This window comes from Chlorocebus sabaeus, chromosome 9 (assembly GCF_047675955.1).
Source record: "Chlorocebus sabaeus isolate Y175 chromosome 9, mChlSab1.0.hap1, whole genome shotgun sequence".
In the NCBI taxonomy this organism is placed as follows: Eukaryota; Metazoa; Chordata; class Mammalia; order Primates; family Cercopithecidae; genus Chlorocebus; species Chlorocebus sabaeus.
In genome coordinates this window covers 63,317,667-63,343,117 of record NC_132912.1, presented here as the reverse complement: position 1 = coordinate 63,343,117, position 25,451 = coordinate 63,317,667, and the positions used below count along the sequence as shown (strand labels likewise).

General features: G+C 42.2%; 1 protein-coding gene across 10 annotated transcripts in view; it reads right to left on the bottom strand.

The window, feature by feature from the left end:
• The window catches only part of KCNMA1 (potassium calcium-activated channel subfamily M alpha 1), a 762,160-nt gene that overhangs the window by 301,895 nt on the left and 434,814 nt on the right, over window positions 1-25,451 (bottom strand). For all 10 annotated transcript variants that reach the window (XM_038010350.2, XM_007962879.3, XM_038010343.2 and 7 more), the window contains exons 4-5: window positions 9,782-9,875; window positions 8,352-8,463 (exon numbers count right to left, since the gene is read on the bottom strand). In XM_038010350.2, coding sequence (XP_037866278.1) covers window positions 8,352-8,463; window positions 9,782-9,875 — 206 coding nt within the window. The remainder of the gene's footprint in view (window positions 1-8,351; window positions 8,464-9,781; window positions 9,876-25,451) is intronic.

The following is a 25,451-nucleotide window of genomic DNA, read 5'->3' as shown; positions in this document are numbered from 1 at the left end:
AGGGGGCCACAGTCCCTGCCACATGGCTGTCATGGAGCCTGCATTCCTACCTGTCAGTACAAAGCAGGCTGTGTATGGTGCTCCTATAACACGAATCCTAAGAGCACAATAAAAAGGTCAGAGAGGCCGGGCGTGGTGGCTCACGCCTGTAATCCCAGCACTTTAGGAGGCCGAGGCGGGCGGATCATAAAGTCAGGAGATCGAGACCATCCCGGTTAACATGGTGAAATCCCATCTTTACTAAAAATACAAAAAAATTAGCTGGGTGTGGTGGTGGGTGCCTGTAGTCCCAGCTACTCAGGAGGCTGAGGCAGGAGAGTGGCATGAACCTGGGAGGCGGAGCTCGCAGTGAGCCGAGATCGCGCCACTGTACTTGAGCCTGGACAACAGAGCGAGACTCCATCTCAAAAAAAAAAAAAAAAAAAAAAAGGTCAGAGAGGAATTCATTCCAATGGATGAGAATGGAAAGCTGCTCACAGGAGGTGGAGTCGGAGCTGTGCCTTAATGGGGAGAAGGATTACAACCTGCAGAGTGCGGGCAGGAACTTCCTCATGACCAGGCACAGGGCAGAGACAGCAAGTGGATACAGTTAGCAGCCTAGTGGAGCTGGGGCAGGAAGTACAGATAAAGGGGAGGCGGGAGGCAGGGCTGTGCATATGGGGATGCTGACCAGGGTTTGCCTCCGCTCTCTGGCCAAACCATACTAATTGTGTTTGTTTAAATCCCAAACACTGAAAATCACTGATGTCAGGAAACTGAAACCAGGCCACAGCTTTCATTCTTGATTATTCTTACCAAATGCAGAGGCCAGTCAACAGAAGGTCCAGGGATTCACAGAATCATCCTGACCCTGCCTGAAGGTGGGGTTCTTCAGTCAAGCAGGTGGCTTTGGGGCTAGATGCTCCATTGAAGCAGAGGAACAACAGAGAGATGCTTGAGACTTCAACTGAGCCCTGGGTGGGGTGACCATTAAAAGGAAGAGTGGTGTGCTGACCCCATCCACCGCTTCCTTTAGGAAAATGGTGGCCTACCACCACAACTCTTTGTCTCATTTGGGTTTCTCTGTAAACTCCAGAAAGCATGATTCCTATAAAAGAGGACTTCTAGATGGAGGTCATGCAGACCTAATATGTTCCCCTCAGTCACTGCAGCTGCAAAGGGGCACCCAAACCTCAGGGTAAGTTACATAAGAACAACAGGTAACAGGCAAGTCTGTCTAGTAACTCACCTGTTCCCATGAAAAGAAAAAAACATGTCACTCCACAGAAGTGAGGGGTGTGGGAAGGTCTTGGGCTTCCATAAGGCTCTCCCCAAGGGTCTCCTCCCTAACAGGCTGGAAAATACCATGAAGCAGGGACCCGAAGGGCCGTGAATGACCCCTGATGCAAAAGACTCCAAAAGGCTATGCAGAGTTTTTGGCATATCTGAACAGGGGCCCGGATCCCAGCACTCCCTCTTCTGGGCTCTGACTTTGGCAAGTCACTCAACCCCTCAGAGTCTCAGATTCCTCTTTGGAAATAATAAAAGGAATAATAATATGCCCCTTTTGGTAGGCAGAACGATGACCCCCAAATATGTCCATGTTAATCTTGGAACCTGTGAATATGGTCATTTACATGCCAAAAGGAAATGAAGGCAGCAGGCAAATTAAGGTTGCTGATGGACTGACCTGGAGATGGGAAGAGTATCCTGGAGTATCCAGGTGGGCCCAATGTAATCACAAGAGTCCTTAAAAGTAGAAGAGGGAGGCAAAGAAGAGATGGCAGGAAGCAAGATCAGAGTGATGCAAGGTGGAAATGAACCCTCAGTTGCTGGCTGTGAAGGTGGAGAAAGGGGCCATGAGCCAAGTGGTGTAGGCGGCCTCTAGAAACTGGAAAAGGCAAGGACATGGAATCTTCCCTAGAGCCTCTGGAGAGACCCATATTGGATTTGTCACCACAGAACTGCTTGGAAATGGAAAACTACTATACCATTTTGCAGGGTTGTGAGACTGATGTTTGGCACTCAGCAAGGCCTCTCTCTTCCTTCCTTCCTTCCTTCCTTCCTTCCTTCCTTCTTTCCTTCCTTCCTTCTTTCCTTCCTTCCTTTCTTCCTTCCTTCTTTCCTTCCTTCCTTCCTTCTTCCTTTCCTTTCCTTACCTCCTTCCTTCCTTCTTTTGCTCTCTTTCTTCCTTCCTTCCTTCTTTCCTTTCTTCCTTCCTTCCTTCCTTCCTTTTCTTTTCCTTCCTTCCTTCCTTCCTCTTTCTCTCTCTCTTCCTTCCTTCTTTCCTTTCTTCCTTCCTTCCTTCTTTCCTCTTTTCTTTCCTTCCTTTTCTTTTCCTTCCTTCCTTCCTTCTGCTTTTTCTCTTTCTCTCTCTCTCCCTTCCTTCCTTCCTTCTTTCTTTCTTTCTTTCTTTCTTTCTTTCTTTCTTTCTTTCTTTCTTTCTTTCTTTCTTTCTTTCTTTTCTTTTCTTTTCTTTTCTTCTCTTTTCTTTTCTTTCATAGGGTCTTACTATGTTGCCCAGGTTGGTCTCAAACACCTGAGCTCAGGGGTCCTCTTGCCTCTGCCTCCCAAGTAGCAAGGCCACTTTCTTCTCTAGGCTGGTATTCGCTTCTGTAGGTACATACCATGCTCCACACATACTAGGCTTCATTCTCCCTGTCTTAGCCCATTATTGCAACCTCCACTGAGCCCCGGCCTCTCACAGAAGCCTAACCTCATTCTCCCACCCACGTGAGCTCTTGCTCCTCTGAACTCCCACAGCCTTTACAGCCTGTACCTCACAATTACGGGCTTAATTATATAGTGGGTAGTGTTACCTGCTGTCACTGCATGTGTGTTTATTTTGGTTCCAAAATGAGATTGCAACCTTAGTCTCAAACAGGAACAATGTTTTGTTCTTTCGCTGTTGTTGTTTTTAAGTGCCTGTGCTTTTTTATATCATCCTGTTTTTACTGCCTTCTGACACACAAAAAAGGACTGCTTGGGCATATATTTATAAGCAGATACCCTACATCATTGCAATTGCCCTGTGATTGGGCATTAACTCATTTTTCTATTTCCTAGCAGAGTTTTCTATTTTCTAGCAGAGTTTACTGAAGGTTTTAAGGTTTAAGGTCTAAGGCCAGTTCTGATACAGACAATAGAATCAAGTTTATGGTTTTCCAATCATGGTTCCAATGACCATGGTCCCTTATCATATCCCAATTTCATCAAAGAACAGGGGATGGTGTTGGGAATCACAGTACCGGTAGGATACAGGGTGGTCCGGCATGTGTTCCTCTCATCCCAGTGCTGAGCGCATAGTAGGTAATAAAAATGGGCTAGAAAACTGGCTGGTGAGTGCATCATTACTTTGCCCCTACTCCCTTCTTTAAATCCCACAAGATCACCCTCAATAAAAACATACACACAGGCAAGGTGCAGTGGCTCACACCTGTAATCCCAGCACTTTGGGAGGCTGAGGCGGGTAGATCACCTGAGGTCAGGAGTTTGAGACCAGCCTGGCCAACATGGCAACCTCGTCTCTACTAAAAATACAAAAATTAGCTCGGCGTGGTGGCGAGTGCCTGTAATCTGAGCTATCGGGGAGGCTGAGGCAGGAGAATTGCTTGAATCCGGGAGGCGGAGGTTGCAGTGAGCCATTATCGCACCACTGCACTCTAGCCTCGGCAACAAGAGCCAAACTCCATAAAATAAAATCAAAAACAAAAAGAAAAAAACAAACACACAAACAGAGGCAGCACAGTTCATCGACCTACCTTGGGGATACATTCCCAAAAGAGAATGAGACAGACGGACAAATGAGTTCTCCTTGGAGCATGTTATTCAAATCTCAAAATAAGATGCAGCTCTCATTTCAAGGTGCATTTATTTTAGTGAGGTCGGGATTTGTAAGGGAAACAAAATGAATAAGTTGGTGGGTGGGGACAGGAATTAAAATAAGCAGTATCTTGCTGCTTGTCGACATGAGTATCCTCACATCCGCTGCCTTATTTTTTATTCTGTTCTGGTTTGTTTTCCCTTGCAGTGCTTTAAAATATGATAGGTAGATTAGAAAGAGAGGCCGAGGTAATCCTGGCTTCTGTTCATTAAGCTCATATGAAGTACGTATTGTTCTACTCACATTACCTCAGTGAATCCCTATGAGGTGGGTGCTATAATTAACCCCATTGTACAGGTGAGACAACTGAGCCTGAGGAAGATAAAATGCTCATGCTAAGTGTCCCATCAGCAAATGGGTGAGCCAAAATGTAGACTGAGTTGGTGGAGCTCAGAGCTGAGCTTTAATCTACTCTGCGCTAATATCTGGGGATGTGCTTAAGCTTCAGTCTCTCTGTCCCAGATGGAGCAGGTCGGATCTCCAAGCTGCTGAGGGGCACTAGGACCCGGGAGATACCAGGCTAGCTCTGTGTTCTTCTAGTCCTCCTGGCATTTCTAGAAACTGGAGGTGGGCAAGGAGGAGGGGGAAAGAGGAGCCAGGAGAACACGGAGTCTTAAATAAGATCTCTTCCCTCTCTTCCTGCCTGGAGTGAAGCCCTTTATGAGTAAGCACCAATGGAGGGATGCCAACACAACGCAGCAAAACCAGCCCTGTCATTCCCAAACCAGGACTCTCAACCGCAAATCATTCAAGGGTAAGGACACAGAAAGAAGAGCAGAGGAAGAGTGTGGACATAAAGTCAGACCACATCTTGGGGAATGCAACCCTCCCACCACTCCCAGGAGGTGTGACCTTGGACAAGATATCTCTCTGAGCCTCAGTTTCTTCATCTGTAAATGGGGAAATGACAAGTCCTGCCTCATAGGTTTGCTCTGAGGATTGAGTCCATGTATGTGAGGGGCTTTCCAGAGTGCCCATCACACAGTAGAAGCTGACTACATATTAGTGTCTCTATGAGTATACCGTTACATGAGCTAGGATGATCTGTGCAATGAATGTATTCTGTACTATACAACACACAATCATATGCCAACAACTGAAAACTAAACATGGTGCGGACAGCGTTCTGGGAAAGGTACGGGCAGGGGCCCTGCATTCACTCTGGTTTTTATCTCCCACAGAGCCAGCTACTGCACAGTCCTACCCTCAGCAGGGCTGGGAAAGTCTGTGCAGGAGAATTGGCATAGACTTCAGTTTCCTGCATCTTATCCCAAACCTCAGCCAGAAAAGGCAGCACCCTTCCACTTTCCAGGAGAAGGGCAGCCAAGCCTGAAATGCCCCTATTTAATGGGATTATTTCTTCTCCTTTATAAGTCATATCTCATGGGAATGTTCATTTTCTCTCTGGCAGCTCATCAGTACAATAATTGTTTCACAATGTAATAACCCATGTATTAAGTCAGATGAGAACCTCCTTGAAATATTATTATCCTGAATCCTCTTCCATAACAGGGAGATAAGTTTTAGATCTCACCCAAGGAGATTTCGTTACCAAAGAACCCAAAGCATTTCATTACAGGTGCTTTCTCCTACAAGAGGAGAGAGATTATTTTTTATTTTTGTTATTATTATCTCATAGACCAAAAGGTTATTGTTCTATGGGTTCAATTTCAACAGCCCTGATGCTTCCTAATCATACCGTGTCATTTACTTCCTTATTAGGTTCAGTGTTTCCTGCTTTCCCCACACTGCAGTATAGGAGGGTAGGGGGAAGGGACTCTATTTCTACACTGTTGTTTCTCAATCATCTGGGACGGTACCTGACATATAGTAGATGCTCAATAAATATTAATATACAAACGGAAGCGAGCACATTTAGAGCACATTTCTTTTGGAAAGCGACCACAGTTGATGCAAAGATGTATCTCATTAGAATTCATTTCAACCTCTTTTATTTCCTATTCAATTATTTTTTGCCCCCATTCTGTGTTTATGCCAATAGATTTTTTATGAGATCAGAACATATCTCCAAAAATCAGAATTAAATCATCCACAAGAAGGCTATGGATTTCAAAGCATACCAGAACTCCTGGCGCTAAAATGCTTCAGAGAACGTGTCACTCACCACAAGGAGGCTCAGCTCCACACCTTTACTAGGGGCATGTTCTGCTCACTGCAGAGGAGGATGTCTCCACCACAGTCACCAGGGAGCCCTTCCATCACCCAGGCCCACAGGGGACCAAGAGAGAATGAACACTGGCAGAAAGTGCAGATTCAGGAAGTATGAGGACTAGAAGGTAATTTCATTTAAACCCCCAATCTTCAGATGGGAAAACTGAGGATCCAGAAAAGCAAAGTGGTTGTTCGAATGCACACGGTAATTAAGCACAGCCAGGTGAAGAAGGCGGATCCCGCCTGTCCCCTTCCCCGTCGATTTCCCTGTGTGTGCATGGGTGTGTGTTTGAACTCTTAGCAACAAGATGTTTTAAAAGGACTCCCTGTTAACAGCTCATCCATAATTTTGACTCAGGGATGCTGCTGATAGAATTCTACTAGCTTCCCTGTCCACCCCAATGACCTAGATCCTGCATTTCCCATTAATGACTCAAGAGCCTTAAAGACTTTCTGAGCTAAAAGATTCTTCAAGATCATCTAGCCAAATCTTGATCTCACAGATGAAAAACAATGGGCTAAGAAAAGTGAGCTCCCAGGTCACAAAGCCAGTTAACAGTGAAGCTACAGCAGCTGGGACCGCTGACACCCAGGAACACGTAAGTTACACTGAGGACACTTCTCAGATTTGTGTGTGACTCTACTAGCCTCATCAGGATAAGGAGAAAATAAGAAGGAATTGGAATACGATAAGCAAAAAATCCAGTCTAACCAAGCATATCTCAGGTCCAAAACGAAAACTTTTCCTTAGAGCAAGAGAATATAATTCTAATAAGAAAACTAGTAGCAAAAGAAATCTTTTTAGGATAGGGACACATACATACGTGTATGCATGCACACATATGTATGTGCATATAATATAGAGAGTACCACACATACTATATTAAGAAGATGCTTATTTTTTAAAACTACTTGACACTAGGTATATAATAAATTAACAGTGCTAACAATGGCAACAAAATGGATTGCTAGTGCAAGCCTATCTTGACACAACATTTTTTTAAGTTATCCATCAATGTCTGCACAAAAGAAAATACACACATTCTTTGAACCAGCAATTCCTCTTCCAGGAACCTGGAACTATTGACAGAAATAGAATTATACAAATATATGAATAACGGTGTTTATTAAACCATCGTTTCTAGCAGCAATAGAAGGAAAAGAAAAACATTCAGGTGGTCTATCATTAGGGTTATGGCTGAATATACTGTGATACAAACAAATTATGGAGTCTTATACAACTGTTATAAAATGAGTTATCACAGAGCTGAAGGGATGTCCATCACGATTAGTGAGGAAGCCAAATTGTGGTGCAATGCAATTATTTGATACAATTTCTCATACAAACACCACCATCTCTAAAACACTTCACATGTGAAGGCCTGGGAACCCCGGGTGTTTAAAGGAGGAGGCAGTGATGGATGCAAGGGGGAAAGATGATGAATGTGTTCTTCACACATCTTTGTCTTCACTGATTACAACGCATGCGTATTGCTTTTTAAATAATTAACTTAAGCCAAAATTCCTAAAAAATAAGGACAGAAGGAACCCACAGAGAGTCCTCCAGGTTCTGTTTCAGCCTCCCTTCTTCCCTAGTAGACCCCAGGACAGCAGGAATACTCTGAATTCAGGGAAAAAATGAAATCAACGCAGCAATGAGAAACCTGAAGCTGTCTCTCTAAGCCCTGGACTTCCAGGACTATTCTCTGGTCAAGTTACTTTCCCCACTAAAGTGTTCTAGTCCTGGTCCAGGATGTGCCCTGTACAGTACAGCCCAGTGGCACTCTCCTGTTAACCCAGAAAGGGACCTCAGTCTCCTGTAAGGTGAGAGATGACTCAAGAAACGTCATCTCTCCCTGCCCTCCAAAGAACCTTGTACCTATAAATAGACCATGAAGAACCCACTTTTTGGAAGCAGACCGAAGCTAACTTTGGCAGGCAGGCCTCTAGGGTGCCTGGGCCAGCCACTTGAAAAGCTGGCTTTACCACAATGGGCTTCTTAATCCAGTCCTGACTCTAAGTTCCTGAATGAAAAGTGACAGAACCATGAACATAAAGGCCCTGGCTGTGACAGTGATGACCACTAGGCTTTGACAATTATAAAACTGCATTACCTGAAGCACGAACTGTGCAAACCCTTCGGGGCTAGTGCTCCAAAGAGAGCTGCCACCATCAACTTCTAAAACTCCAAGAGCATTGTTCACATTAATACATACAATGTTCTTTGTAGGGAGACAGCCCCCTGGTCCACTGCAAATTCTGTCCTTCAGCCAGGATTCGGGAACCAGGAAGGAGAAGGAAAGAGAGGTTGACTTACCAAGCCAACTTCTGTTTAAGTACACAGACACAAACACGGGAGGCACCGTGAAGAAATCCACTACAGAGTTCACTTCCAGCCAGAACCACAGCTTATCATTGGCTGCAATAAACTGGAGGAAAGAAGAAAAAAGAAAAAGAAAAAACATGAGAAGCACGGTGCCGGCATCCAATGTACACTCTTTTGTCAAAGGGTAAGTTTTGAGTTTTCATAGGGGTAAGTTTTGAATTTCCATAGGGCCACCATGCCCAGCTAAATTTTGTATTCTTAGTAAAGATGGGATTTCACCATGTTGGCCAGGCTGGTCTCAAGCTCCTGACCACAAGGGATCCACCCCTCTTAGCCTCCCAAAGTGCTGGGATTACAGGCATGAGCCACCATACCCGGCCTATTTCTATTTAGTTTTTAAAGTCTGGAGGGAGAGGTTATGTCCTTCTCATACCTACACAAAGCACATGCTTTTATGGTTGGACACACACGTTTTCTAGTGCCCCATATAGGGCCCTAAATAGATGAACTATATGATATGTTAGTCTTATGGAAAGATCAGGCAGTGTATTTTTCTGTGGTTTTCAACAGCTTCATAGGGAAGATTGTGTGATTTTACTTTTATTAGACTCATTCATGTAAATATAACTATAAATAAAGCACGTATGTATACATTCACACACACATACACACACACACACAATTCTGTCCATCTACTCTCCTCACCCTCCTTTCATTCATACTCACAACTTCTCTCTCAGGGCTCAGCTAAGTGAACACCGCTAAACATAATTTTAAGAGCTGAAGAGGTTTATTTCTATTTACTTTTGTTTTGTTTTATTTTTTGAGATGGAGTCTCACTCTGTCACTCAGGCTGGAGTACAGTGGCATGATCTCTGGCTTAGTGCAACCTCTGCCTCCCAGGTTCAAGCAATTCTCCTGTCTCAGCCTCCCGAGTAGCTGGGATTACAGATGCCCGCCACCATGCCTGGCTAACTTTTGTATTTTTAGTAGAGATGGGATTTCACCATGTTGGCCAGGCTGGTCTCGAACTCCTGACCTCAGGTGATCCACCTGCCTCAGTCTCCCAAAGTGCTGGGATTACAGGCGTGAGTCACCACATCCAGCCTATTTCTATTTAATTTTTAAGGGAACATGGCATTGTGTGAAGAGAGATGAGAAACAATCCACCTGTGGATACATCATCAATTTTCCTCAATCCATATTTCTCCCCCTTGAAACAAAACTTAAGTGAATTCCAGAAAATGCTTAGCTAAGGAGCGGGCTCTCTCCCAGACTGAAAAGCAGAATGCAGGTGTGCTGTCTCTCCTGGAAACACTGGGTTTTATCTTGACCGTGAGAGCAGACGCTGATCGGGATGATCCTTGGGTCCCAGACTGAAACACCCCATTGTGATACTGAGTAATGTTGCACAAACTTACCCGCAAGCCAAAGTAGAGAAGGAAGAACACGTTGAAAGCCATGTCGATCTGTAATGTGAAATCTTTGTAGAAATTCTGGCAGGATTCTATTGGGCTATTAGACAGGAAGAAGAAAAAGCAAGAGGTAAATGACAGGTAGTATCATCCAGTCTCCCATGATGCTGAGAAGTGGCAGTGCTTAGGATAGACGATGAAATGAATATTCATAAAAGAAAACATTTGGTCTTTCTGCCTCCTGGGATCATCAAGCAAGCATTGCCAAGGGGTCTTTCCATTCAACCATTTGGGAACTACTGTTCATTTATTTGTTGCTTTTGAAATTGTTATATATCTATCATTTTTTATCATCATTCAGCAGTTGAACGAAGAATCTAAAGAGGAACATGCAGATACCTTGGAGGAAGGACAAGCAGGAGAGGCCTCCAAATTCCTTAATTTCATATTAACCCTTAAAGAACAACTTTCTTTCTTTGAGAGGACACATGCCAAAGCTAAAACACAGTTCTTCATGCCCTCCAACACATTGGCAGTGGGGCCCGTTTTCAATTAAACACAGTGGTTGTGTTTTGGACCTTTTAAAAACCATTAGTTGATTAACAAATATAGGACCCAGGAGCATCTCAAGAAAGCTAGAGAGGAGAGGATCCTGGGTGAGGTTCTGGCTAGAATAAGCACAGACTTTCTGTGCAGGACTCACATCTGGGGAAAGAAGTATTGTCCAACCGGCCAAATTCAGACCATTAAACCAAAATGTTGAAGCAGTACTCTAAGGGTTAATTTTCTTTTTTTTTTTTTTTGGCATGCATGCTAATTGACTTGGTGTGTGTGTCGAGCAGCCAATGCGAACCCCCAGCACACTCTACTTCAAGAGTCGCCAGTTCAAAAGGGTACTACTATACAAACTGGTACAAGACCTGTGTGCTTTCCTGTGTCAAACTGATCACAGGATCAGTGTGTGGAAAGTCCCAAGGTTTGGGCTGGGTGGGAAGCAGGAAAGCCTCATAAACACTCAAAGCTGTGAATGGAAATTCATATAGTATTCTGTGATCAGTAGGTAAATAGTAACACCCAGGCCAGGAACATGAAGGTGAAGTGAGGTGAGGGAAAGGAGACAGAATACCAAGAGAAGCAAAACACTTTCCCTAAAGGGAAGCGACATAGACCTCCTCCCTCCAGGAGAGGGCCAGCTTGAGAAATGGAAGATGAAGGATTTCCTAGCAGTGCCAGTTTGGAAATCACTGTGTGCAATACCAGTTAGTATAGTTGCACGTCTGTAAGGACAACGCTTGGCTGTTCAACAGGCAGGAATCTGTGGAGTAGAGGAACTCAGGGCCCACTTAGAGGCAGGGTGAGTTAGTCTGTGGGAATCTCCGATCATGTTCCATGCACTGGATTTATCCATTCTTCATCTCTGCTACAAGTCAAACATGCCCTACGTCATCTCCCAAATCACGTGGAAAAATCTCCAGACAAGCATTAAGAGTAACCTATATTTGCAGTCACAAACTAGGCAGACTGAACAGAAAACAACACTGAAAAACAGTTCTTTAAAAAAAAAACAAAAACAAAATACAAAACAAAACAAAACAAAAAACAAAAAACGACAATTGCCAGGTTTTCACTAAGATAGGGAAGTGGGTAGAAAGACAGCATGGAATTTGGTTAGTTCAATGCTGAAAGGAGACACAAGCAAGGAAGCCAAACATCACAGCCTGCCATGGCTCTAGGCCTGCTCTCCTACACAGGTACTAATTTTGATGAAAAAAGGAAAATCCAGGCTACAGTGAATCGGTGACACTTTTGCAATTCTCAGGCCATGGGGGTGCTTGTTTTGTTTCAAAAACAAGACCCAAAAGTCCATGGGTGTCAGAGTTCCCAGTCACTCTAGTTGCAGTGAAAAATGTGCACGAACTGGGTTGACCAGAAATCCTATAGATTCCAGGGTTGAAGAGACAATGCATCTCTATGCTATGGAAGCCACCGGCAGGATACATTACTAAAGAGTAAATGGTGTGTGTGTGTGTGTGTGTGTGTGTGTGTCTGTGTGTGTGTGTGTGAGAGAGAGAGAGAGAGAGAGAGAGAGAATAAGCAAACAAGGATGGGGAGATCTGTAGGTAACTACTGTACTCAGGTGCTCACTTGTGCCAGCGGGGACTCATGTAGCTATGCATTATAAACTCATAGTCATCAAGATTGATGTATACGCAGTCAAGGGGAGAGAAAAAAAGTATTGGTTCCCAAGACTATCATGGAAAACTGACTATTGTTTCACCAAGGCCAAAACCTGACTGTTGCCCTCACAGTTGTTATTGGTGGAGTTACTGGTGGCATATTTGGGGCCGTCGTGAGTGCCCTAGCTCCTATTAATTCTATGGCCTCTGTGGTTAATTTGGTGGTAACCTAGAAATACAGCTAATTGGAAAAGTATTTGCTAGGCTGTGGTAGAAAATGGAATAGCTGGGGGAGAGATGTGAGCTGAATGCCACGGAGGACATTTGGATTCAACATAAATGGAAACAGGTATTGAGAAGAGCATAAGGAATTGGCTGCAGCAACTTCTCCACTGTTTCTTACCTTCCTGGTCCTTTCTGTCATCTCTTCTCATAATGCTTATGTTCAATGGCCACAATGAAAGGGCTTGAAGCTAGAGGACATGGTGTTGAAAAACACACCTTAACAACACCCCTGGTTTACAGGAAACATGTTGAAGCCATAAAGACCTTTTCTCTAATCCTTTCAAACAATTTAGAACTGATTTCATCATGTTTCATTATCATTCCTTGAGTACTAGACTTGGAGCTGAAATACTAGAGGAAGTAAATGATGCTGCTGGCACAGGTGGCTTTTCCTCTGACTGAAGCTGGAAGGTAATATGAGCAAACCCCAATGATATGAGGGGTCAGGGGGCAGGCAGAGAAGCAGGAAACTCTGGGACAAAAGACCCAGGTAGGATGAGTGATTGGGCAATGTACTTTCTATCCCTTTTAGCTATTTCCTGCTTGCCACTACAGCCCCAGCAGAAATGTCCTGCCTGATTTTTTTCAAGTGGCAACAGAACTGTTTATCAGATCCCCTCTGAGATGAGTCCTCTGAGTGCCTATAGTTCACAGACTCGCACAATCACAGACCACAGAGTGGAGCTTCCAAAGCCCCATTATTTCATTCCTCAGACGGAAACAACCCATGGAGACGTTCATTGATCCTTTAAAAAGAGAATACATAATTCAACAACAAAAGAGTTGGCCATATCAACCAGGATTTATTTTCCTCCCAAAGAGACATTATCTTAATGATTAATGCACATTACAGGATGGAGAATGAAATACAAACACCTCTCCCTTCTTGTGTAAAGTAGGAGGAGTTTCCTTGTCTAGATACACAGAAACTTCAAAAGCTAGCAAAGAAATTGTGCTTTAAAGGAAAAAAAAAAAAAAACTACAAAGGAAAGTGACTCTGGATCACACACAGACTTAGATTTCCAGTCTGATGAGGCATATCCACCTCAGAAGGATTTACACGGTATATGTTGCCAACAGGAAAAAAAAAAAAAAAAAAAAAAAAAAAAAAAGGCGGAGTTTTACGAACTGAAATAACACAGTTCTGCCTCCAGTAGTAAAAAACTGACTTACCCTAAATTGCTACGGGTTAACTAACTTTACTTACATCCTCTTTATAATTAGAGGATACAAGATACTTGGTAAGTGACAGACTATTCATTTCTAGGCTCCCATAATCCATGAAACAAATGTGATACTAAAACCATAGGCAAATTTAGCATTTGGACCAGGACTCCATGACTGGGCACCTTCAAAAGAGCCTCAGTAAAGAGATGATTCTTACAGAGTAAAGGTTCAGTTGTAGAGTAGAGGTTGAAATACAAACTCCTGTTTCCTCTTGGCCATCAAGTAAGTATATCATCAGCATTTAGATGCCTCTACAGAGGAAAATAAGACTCACCCAAAGTGGGAAGTGTTTCTCTTTCCTCATCTACTTAGTAATCAAATTTTCAAAAAGACTCTTGAGCAGGAAGATCGAACAGACCTTCCCGAAGACTGAATTAAGAACTTGTCTTTTCAGAGCACCAGGCAAGTGAGGGCTACCCAGGTTTTCTTTCAGAGGGCAGGAGCTCTAAGCACAAAATCTCACTGCTAGCAGTGCTTCCTCTGGGCACCTTCCTCATCTCCAAGAGGGAAGGATCGCCCCCTCTTCGCAGCCTCTAAACTTCCCTGGGTTTGCTGCAGTCTGTTTTCCCACCTTCCTGAGTCTGGCTGCCGAACCCTGTGAAGCTACTTCTCCAGGGTAGCCGTTCTCAAACTTTGGCATGCAGTTGGAGGGCTTGTTAAAATCTTGCTGGGCTCCATCCCCAGTCTCTGATTTAGTAGATTTGGGGGTGGGGGCCTTAGATGTTGCATTTCTCACAATTTCCCAGATCATGGGGATGCTGCTTCTCTGGGAACACCACTTTGAGACCTGCCACTCCCAAAAACCTTTCTTGCAACTGCACACTAATTATAGGTGTCACTGCTCAAGAAACTTCCCATTCAGACCTGAACAGAGATGATTCAGTGTTTGAGCCTGCCTCCAGATAACCAGCTGCATACCACTTAGCTAATTGCTGAGATCAAGGAGTTGAACAGACATTTTCTGTTTCAGAGGCAAACGAGGGGGTGAAAAAATTAAAAAGATACAGGGAAGCAATTGCAATGCCACTGTGCAAGCTTCACCAGTGGACATTCCAATTAACAATCAGAGAGTACCTGCTGAGCACATTTTTGATTAAAATTAAAAGGAAAAATGATGAAGTACAGATGGGGAGGGGTTACGGAGACCATCATTTATAGGGGATAAAGAAATGGTAAGTAGCTTGAGAATAACAACAACAATAACACACACCCAAGATGATTTAATAGGGAAGGGACTGGCTGAAGAACAAGATAGCATTTTGTGAAATGATTTCCAACATTCAAATTCTCCTCACTCTTGTGGCTAGTCCCTTTTTAAACTGAATGGGGCCCTCTCAATTCCCACCTGGATTATGAACAGGCAGAGTTCAGTCCCACAGCACCACAGACATGAGTCAACGCAGTAAGCCTAATGATTCTAGACTCTTCTCCAAGTCTCACCTCTGCAATGCTGCCCAATTAATTTAATTAAAAGATGTCATTCGTCCACCATCATGGTCCCCTTCTGTTTCATACATGAACTCTAAGCCCGGCTAGGAAGAACTTTTAAAACTCATCCTACATCTCCTACTTTATTTTCTACTATGTTTCAGTCCAAACTTTTGCCTTCATTATTTCATGAATGTGACCCATGTATTCCCTAATTTTAAATCTATGCCTTCTCTGTGGCCTCTTCAACTGCTCTTTACTCTTTGTGTTCAAACCTTGGGCAGTCTTTGAGGCCAACCTCAAGACTTGATTCAGCAAACTACTTGTGCCTTCATTGACCTCTCCCATCTCTGAATTCCCATGCTACTGGGACCAAAGAATTCTAAACTGTCTCATTTTGTTCATATTCAATTATTCTTCCATTCAATGTAATAATACCTGACAATTGTATAAAATTTACATATGCTATCGCATTTGGTCCTCACAAAATGGCAGAATGACGTAGATATTGTGCTAGAATCCCCATTTTACAGACAGAGAAGCAGAGGCTTAGATATCCAACCAAGACCCTGCAGTTATGTGGTAGAGTTAGGATACAGATGCACTAGCCTTGTGCTATACCACTTCCTCTCCAGATGGAGTGCAGCCTTCTTGGAGAGGAAGAGGAAGCATAAGACATAGTGTCTGCTATCTACAGAGCCTCACCTGGAGCTCATGCAAAAATGATGGGAGTGGTTGACTGATTCATAAATCCTTCATAGAGGAGGACAAACTGCCCTAGAAAAAAATTCATGTGTCTGTTGGGTGGTCTAGGAAAATGCATAGGAAGCAGATGTATTCAACCTGTACCTAACCCTAACCCTGCTCAATAGAGACTGTCATAGGGACACTAATAATCCCCAGAAGACCTCTCTGGGACCCTGTGTGGGGCAGTGGTATCACAAAGACTGATCCCATCGGCTGAGAGGAAGTTCTTCTGCTTATAGAGAAGTAACTCCTAGTTATCCATCTGATTAAAGATGAATGACCCTTCAAGTGGCCCAATCTTCCCTCACCCTCTCCTATTCTAGGAGAACAAGGACGAAGATAATGAAAGCTGATAATACTTAGATACTCTGAAGACTCTTAATTATGAACTAGATGATTAATAAGCTTTGCATCCCATTCGATCCAATCAAATAAATTTTAAAAAGACATCATATAGAGATGGATTTTTATGGAACCTATCTATAACCAAGAAGGAGTAGGTCTAAGTGATTTGAAGTTTTCCTGGCTATGTCTGGACATACTGGATAAACTAAGTGCCTCAGTTTTCCTGCCTACAGAATTGGAATAAAAGCATTTAACCAGCCAGAATATTGTGAGACAGACTAATTTTAAAAGGGAGGCAAGTCTTTGCAATGTACTTCAAATTAGAAACTGATATTATTATTCATAAAATTTAAGATCACAGAAAAATATTTTGTGAGCTAATAACAATAATGGATTTAGTGTGAATGACATGATACTAATTCATCATCGAAAAAGCAATAATATTTATATAGAACATTTTCTCCTGAACTGGACAACACCCCAGGACTGCCCTGAACCTGACTGGATCCAAGCTGAAAGCTTTGTATTCTTTTGTTTTCCTTCATGCTACCATTTTAATTATCTTATCAGAGCTGTGTACCTAAGAGTTTATCTTTCTAATATCGATTCTTCTCAGGTTTACACTGGACGGGGCATGTGTTCAATAAGTTGTGTAGTTTTTAGTTTTACCAAACAGAATAAAGCATCTCCAGTTTATCCCAGAACATCATGGAGTGGTTATCTTCTAAGATGTGGTTATCTTTCATGCGTCAGTTTGTGGGCAATCATTAATCAATAGTAATGATGATAACACCAAAATGGGCTCCCCCTTTTTTATCTTAAAACATTTTTCTTAGACCTTGAAATGGCTCTGATGTAAATAGAAAACAGTCTTTGTTACTCTGCAGTATTGATCAATTATGATCCCATGCCAGCTGGTCATTTAACTGACTTTATTGGGAAGTCATCAGTTATAGGTTTGTATCAACAGAACTATTAATCCTTTTGATGGCAGCAGGTTCCTAATTATAGCTCTGCTCAGTTGAAGAGATGTGATCCAATAGCCACAAATATATGTATTCCATGTGGAAATGAATTGGAGCATACCGGAAAGTAGTATAAAAACCCTCACAACTCTTTAGAATCTGTGTATGCTCTGCATTTTTGAGCTTTGAGTAATATGGAGAATCCTGAAACAATGATAGCAGTTGACTTCAGAGCAGTTGTAAGGCTCAGGATGTCTACCCAAATAATTATTCCTAAGAATAAAAAATTCTTCTAGGAGACAAATAAAATGACATAGATTGCTAATGGAGAGAATGGAATATGTCAATTCCTTACAAATTTCTCAATAACACACACACAGATCATTTGTTTTCATGAAACTCAGATGGTGAGAACCTCTTGTTTGTTATGAAGCTCTTTTAAATTTTATCTAATAAGATTTCAATATTATATCTGAACTAACAGTCTCCTTTCCCATCTTCATTCCATATTTTTTATCCACAATGGCGCTAGACAGGTCTAGCAAAAGCAAAATATGGGCATTACAAGTTGACCTCAAAAGTGTTTGGTAGCTAGTTTTAGAATTCAATGGAAGAGTTAAAGTTCCAGCTCTATCACTTATTAGCCATAGGATCTTAAGCAAATAATTTGACCTCTTTAAGCCTTTATTTTCTCTTCTGTAAACTGGGGATAAGGTTACGAATTCCCAAGGTTGTTCTAAGAATGAATCAGATGACTCAGCACTCAAAAGTGATAGTAATTTCTAAAACTAAGGTAATAATAATAGTGATAATAGTAACGGTTTGTAGAAAATGCCCGCCAAAAGGCAATCATTCAACTGAACAAAAACTGATAGGATCAATTGTTTCTATTTTTTCATTTATTTTTTCATTTGTATCTGCTTTACTGCCTCTTTTTCTGGTGTTGCATTGTAATCCAAATGCCCAACAGGCTGTCCACAAAGCTATTGTGAGATTTCACAAATGCCTAGTATAACTCTATAGAGTATTAAAGAAGAAAAAGTGAAAATTATATTTCCATGAAGGTAGCCACACAGTCTCATCAATGCTAAATAATTAACCAAGATTTCTTGACCGAGAAAACCATGAGTCACTTTAATGAGTGGCCACAGGAGTTTGTGTATTCTCCTTTTTTCCTGTTTTTTTGTTTTTTTGTTTTAGAGATGAGAGCTTTCCTTGCCTGGTTGGCTTAGCACGGATCTACATAAGAGGCAGAGATCTGAACCAGTCATATGTCTTATAAGTATCTCTTCTAAGTTTTCTTCTGTAAGAGCAAGTACTTTTTCACTGTTACACTCTTGGAATGATGTCCAAGACAACCTATCCACTAATGCTTGTTTTCTCCAGCTTATCTGCAGACTACAATTATTTCAATCACAGTTGTTACCACGGTAGAATTAGTGTTCATATTTGCCAGCAACTTTTATGTAATAAATCGGAGTTAAGCTACTATATAAAACAGAGCCTTTCCAAACAAGTATTGCTTGATTTTAGTTTTCACTAAACTGTCTGAGGAATCATGACCGACCAGTTCTACTCACTCATTCCCCTTCCTCCATTGATTCTAGTCATCCCCCCCATCTTTTGTTTTTAGGAAACTCTTATCTATCTAGAACAGGAATGGGATGGAGTAGATTATCCAAATAGCACTAAATGCATATGCATTCATGCACATATACCAGAAGACAGAGTGAAAGTTCTTCGAGGAGAGGGTCAATGAGCCATGTATAGGTATGGAGTGGTTCATGTGGGTGAGCACCCACACAACTTGTATACACACAAACATCCACAGCCTCCCTGCACAAATATATGCTGTCCGTCCAACCCCAACCCCACCCTGGGACCACCCACAAAACAGGACAGCCTAGATGAGGTGATTAGAAATGGGGGAAAGGAAGAAGAGAAGTCCCAGGTCCGAATGGAGAGCTGAGAATCTAGACACAAAGCCTGGCATGGGGAATGGAACCTCTGACCCCTGGATCCATACTCTTGTCACATCTATAGGAATTTAGTCCTAGGGAAGCAAGAATAGACTATTCATGTGACCACCACCTTCTGCTTCCTATGCCTCTTTTTTTGGATATTAAATATTGCCACCTATGTGCTAGGAGACTGATAAACAATCATCTATAACCAGGGATAGCCAACAACCCCTAGCCATTGGGGAGCAAGGACCTGGAGCTCACATTTCTGAAAGAGAGGGCATCCTAGAGAAAGTAGCTCAGGGTACAGTTTCAAAGCACTTCATATCAAGGCTTCCCAAATAAGAAGCCCTCATATTCATATAGGGGATGGCAGAGGCTCCTAAGAGAAAATAAGAGCTCTCTATTTGCCAAAGGCTGGCCAATCAGGGCACGGTTGAGCAGGTAGGTTGGTACTCCCATAGCATTAACAGACTTTCAAATCACTATAGGACTTCTTTAGGCTGTTACTAGATGCAGACTTCAAAATTCTGTCTGAGCCTTCTCCAGATGTTTGCCTTGGACTCTCTGGGCCTCCCCTGGTCATCTCACCAGTGCCCTACTTAGCTTATGCCTTATACTCCCTTTTCTTGCCATCCTCCCTGGCTTTGACATAGCCCTGTCATACCTGGATGGCATGACCCTAGCAATGGCACCTTGCTGTGGGTCTCCCTGCAAGGATTTGGAGTAAAGAAGCTAAAACTATTGAATCCACAGCTAGAACCAGCCTGTTCTGGGTTCCAGACTGGCAGTTGGAGATAATGAGATGCGTAAGATGTATCTCTCTCTTATTCTGAACCTTAGTATTTCAGCCAGTAGCCTAAGAGGTCTATTACAGTTCCAACTCTTGTACCTCTCGGCCACATCTGCACTCAAGCAGAATGGCACAGAAACACCTCAGTAGGGCACTCAAGGTCCACACTAACAAAGAGTACCAATGCTGACAACCTGCTGATACTGAATGTAGGAAGCCTGAGAACATCTGGGAAAAAAATAATTATGTAAAATATAGTTGCTCCATTTATCTGCTGCTTCACTTTGACAAACAGACAACAATGTCACATAAAATATTTAGTCACCACAAGGACACCAGCTTATTTAAAGTTACACATGAATTTATATGTGATGCTGAAGGATAATTATAATAGCTTAGTTTCTAACATCTTGAAGTTTTGTTGTTGTTGTTGCTGTTCAGGATTTTTTTTTTCTTTTTAAGAAGACGCAGAGAGAGACCTGGTACAAGTCTTTCTGATATCTGGCATAGAAAACAATTATACCTTTATTGCACAAGGAAACAAAATAGCTGTGTCTTAACTCCGTCTTTGGCTGACAGCTAAGGCCTGGAAGTTTTGTAAGTTTTCCTATTTAGGAGTTTTGTTGAGAGCCTAGCAGCCTCACGGCCAAAACGGAGTGTCTGAGATGCTGCTGATTAGAAGTCATGGGTCTGCTGAGTACAAGGCTGGAGTCACTCCTTAGGAATGTCATAAGTGACCTGGGCAGTAGAAACCAACATCACCATGGAAAATCAGACACGATGAGTTACCTTTAAAACAAACTGTCATCATTAACAGGGCAAATGGCAATGACTTATTAGCCTCTATGATTACACAATCATATCTTCAAGTATGCACACTTTTCATTTCCTTCTTGACAACTTCATGAAAGTAATGTCTCATCTCCTGGAACATTTCTTTTCCTTTTTTTTTTTTTCTTTCCCTTTTGCTTCTAATTAACATTGAAAATCATTTATGTATCAAAATTCGGTTTCCCCTGCCCATGTTTCAGAAATAATAAATAGCTGGCCGAGTGTGGTGACTCATGCCTATAATCCCAGCACTTTGGGAGGCCAAGGTAGGCAGATCACCTGATGTCAGGAGTTCGAGAGCCGCTTGGCCAACATGGTAAAACCCCATTTATACTGAAAATACAAAAATTAGCTGGGAGTGGTGGTGAACACCCGTAGTCCCAGCTACCCAGGAGGCTGAGGCAGGAGAATCGTTTGAAGATTTTGAAGAGGTTGCAGTCAGCCAAGATCGCACCACTGCACTCCAGCCTGGGCAATGGGGTGAGACTCTGTCTCTAAAAAGAAAAGAAATAATAAATAGCTATTTCCACCATATCAATGACATCCACTAGACTTTTGGATATAAATTTGGAAAGAAATATGATGAATTACATGCCCAGCGGGGTGAAGTGTCTTTCTCCTTGCTTCCTCCTGCAGGTCCTTCTTTTAATTTTATTGTCCTATTGTTGAACTTCTCTGGAGATGCTTCTCCTATCATTGTAAAAACATCTCTGTGAGAGGCCTAGGATGGCCCCAGGAAGCTGATTTCTTATGATTTTCTCTTCTGTCTCTGTGAATGGATCTCTGTATCCCCACTTTCTGTTGGGTTTCAGAAATCCTTTCATTTTATGAGGAATCACTGTGTTTTTCTGGAAAAGAGTAATGGGTCTCTGTACTGAAGAATCTCACAAAAGAGAATCAGATGTTTCCTTTGCCAAGCCCCCAGATGAAAGTGTTCATAAAATAAGGATATGTCAACGTGCTGGGCAGGATCGTCTGCCTACACAGGTCTGTAATGTAATTCCATCTAAGCTCCTTTCAAAAAGGGAAACGCTCCCATTCGAAGGATCTTTTAACTGGTTACCAAAAGAACATGCTATGAAATTCTAGGCAAAGTCCATTTTAATAGAATATATAGATAGGATATGTTTAACAGAATAGGAGGATAAAAGGAATGTGGGAAGAGCTTCAATATACTAGACCCCCAGATAATAGATCAGATTTCATGAAGAAAACATAAAAATAAGATAAGAAGCATTCAGCTTTGTTTCATTCAGACTGCTTAGTGCCTAGTCTTGGGCTAAGGGATGCTGACAAACTAGTATCATCCAGAATTCTCTAGGAACTGTTATTCCTACCCTAGGATTATCACAGCTTGGGATGCCTCGCCTTTCATTTTTCTCAGTTTACAACCAAGGCATGTCTAAAATGTAAAGTATCTATTTGAAATGACAAAAAAAAAAAAAAAAAAAAGGAAAAAAAAAAATCAAGTGAGAAAACAGATCCTGACAGTTGTGTTTTATAAAAGTCCATTCTGAGAATACAACAAAGAAGTACACAAGTTTTAAAAAAATGAGGAAAAGAAAGCACTTTCAAAGTAAGTCATTAGACAGCCCTAAGGCAAAAAATATATATTTCAAGAAGAGAAAATGATCACAATTTACAAATCAATGATGTTGAATGCAGTGCCAACATGCTTTAATAAACGTGATATTTCTTTCTTTCTAGTAGTACCATTTCACTTCTTTTAAAGTTGAATTAATGGTTTTCCTAAACAGGATACACTATGAGAAATATCAATAATTGCATTTCCTGAGGCATTTAGCCCAAGAGGTGCTTTTAAAAGGTATATGTATTTATTTACATATTTGTTAGATCTAAGCAAAATCAAATCAGGTAACATTATTCAGAAAGACATGAAAGGGTATCATCATCCTGGTCACTTGGTGCACACCCGTGTGAAGTCAGGAACATGTAGGACTGATGATCAGGTAGGTTGTTACTTGGGAAACTGGCCCTAGCTTCTAATTCTTTGTCATTAGTCTTTGCTCAGCATAAACCTAAAAATGGGAGATTTATTTCTCTCTTTTCCAATGTCCTAGTCTTGAATTTTCAAGGGACAGGGTGGCCTCTGTGATATCACAGCAAACTGAGGGCCCACAGGGATGATCCAGGAGAAGCCTCAGGCCCAGTGCTTCAGTGTATTAGAATGCTCGCTGCTTTAATTCATGCATGCGTCCAGTGCTCACCACATTCAGGGCCATCAGGGACAGCACGTCAACATGCATGGGCAGTGCAGGAAAAGAATCTGGTTAACCTGGAGGCGACAACCGAAAGGGGGAGGTTGCATCATGCAATGAAAAACCACAGCTTGGCCTTAGCTGCCATGCAGAAAGGACCTACATCAAAGAGTCTGCAGTGCGGCTCCTGGGTAAGAGTTGATATGAGAGAGGTGAGTTACTTCAGCAATGAGAGACACAGGCAGAAAAATGTTCAAACCACTCTAAACAGAACACTGTACAGAGCGCTGGCATTACACGCGAGAAGAGGCAGCTTTGGGGATGGGGAGGGGCGAGACAGAGGGAGGGTGAGGACAGAACTGGTCGTTACTCAGTGAAATGGCTTCCCTGGCCATCCTTTCATATGTATGTATTTTTATAATGTATTTCACTTCAACAAATAACCTCATGAGAGTTTTTAACGTCAACCATAATTGTTAAGATGTAATGAAAATTCAGGAGAAACAAGGCATCAGTTACATAAAGATACACACCATGGTTTCCTGTAGTTACAGTTCATTATAGAAGCAGAGCTGAAGCTGGTCAGATAAATAAGAGACAGTTAAGTGCCAACATCCTTAATACTTTGGTTACAGAGCTCATGATGACTCTCAAGGCGTAACATAGCGTTGAAGGAACTCAACAGTCATGAAAGCTCAGGTGGTGTAAGGGTAGGGACTCTATGCATCTATACCCCTGAAAGCCATTTATAACCCTGAAGTTAACCACACTCTCAAGTGGAGCCATCTTTTCTTCATCTCAGCATGAATGGCAGGTGAATAGTGAGCTCACCCCATACATATTGACCATTTAGCAGAACCCTAGTTACGGGTAAGAGTCTCAAAGGTATTTCTTGTCAAAATCAATTCATCAGCAAAAAGCATATATATGTGAGAGAGAGAGATATATATATATCTTAACATTTTTCTTAAAGGAGTATTAATACTGTTTTAAATTCATCAAGCTTCACTCTACTGTCAAGGCTACAATGGATATCTAAAAACTAGTTTCCTGTAAACTCCCTGCTTAATATAAGGCCCGTTATCATTTTTCTTGCCTCTTCTGCCTTTTGTGATCTTTGGTACATTGAACACAACTCAAAAAATGGTACATTCTAGTCCTAACTCACAATTCCTGCCTCCTAGTTTGATAGGGGAAGAGCAAGCCCCGTGCTTATAAATTACTCCTTCTAAAATGTTCTCCAGGAGCTCAGCCTTCTGATTCCCTGTGTGTATATGATTGAAGCCTTGATAGGGAACTTAGGTCCAGTGTGAATGAGCAGTGCACTACCTCACCTTCCACGCTCAGGGAGACCTTAACAGACCCACTGAAACTTGAGCACCAGCCAGATTACACAATGAATGCAGGAGAAGGGAAACACAGGATTCCTCCTGACACTACCTTCCTCATTCCTTGAGATGCAGCTGTTTCCACTTAATCACAATTTATTCTCTCTTATAGATTAAAAACTCAAAGGCTTAGTTGAATGACATCTTTTCAACAGGATTATCTTTTTGAACAAAAACATAATAGTCTGTATATTCATTCAACAAATGTCTCTGAGATTTTTTCTTTGGTGACAGGCACTATGCTGGTTTTGGAGACATATAATTCAATAAAACATGATTCTTGCTTGGGAGTAGTTTTCTATTTAGCAGAGAACTCTTCCCAGATTTTAATTTCTGGCAGCAGATATGCAAGAGCAGCTTGTTTAAAAATTCTACTGATTATCTTGTACAACCTTGGATATTTAATCGTGCTGTGCCCCAGTGTCCTCATTTATAAAATGTAAATAATACCTACCTCCTGGGGTTGTTGAGAGAAATAAATGAGTTAGTAAATGTGAACTGCTTTGTTAGTGGCCAGCACATGGTGGATACTATGTCAGTGGTAGCTATGATCAGTAGTACTCCGATGCAAGTAAGAAGCAAGGAACTCTGGAAGCAGAAGATTGCCTCTGTCTAACTTTTGCAGTAGGCCTTGAGTGAGAATTAGAAACTCATCAGGGTGAGAAGGCAGGGGAAGGGATGGAAGCAGAGGGCTAAGCTTGGGCAGAAAGATGAAAGCACAGAGAACATAGTGCATTCTGGGAGTAGAAAGACACCTCATATAGAGCCTAAGTAGATTGTAAGGTTGGCAAGAAACAAGGCCAGACAGGAGACCGTGAAACATCTGTGTGCCCTGGAAGCATGTCTGCTCTTTATCCTATAGGAAATAGGGAGTTGATAGAAGTTTATTTATTTTTTATTTTTATTTATTTAGTTTTTGAGACAGAGTCTCACTCTGTCACCCAGGCTGGAGTGCAGTGGCGCAATCTTGGCTCTCTGCAACCTCTGCCTCCCAGGTTAAAGCAATTCTCCTGCCTCAGCCTCCCGAGTAGCTGGGACTACAGGCGTCTGCCACCATGCCTGGCTAATTTTCGTATTTTTGGTAGGGATGGGGTTTCACCATGTTGACCAGGCTGGTCTCGAACTCCTGACCTCAGGTGATCCGCCTGTCTTGGCCTCCCAAAGTGCTGGGATTACAAGCATGAGCCACCGCGCCCAACCTGATAGAAATTTAAATGCTGGAGAGTGGTATGATTATCCTGTCTTGTAGCAAGTTAATTCTGGGGACAATATAGAGAAGGAATTCGAAGCAAAAGGTTGTGAAGATAGAG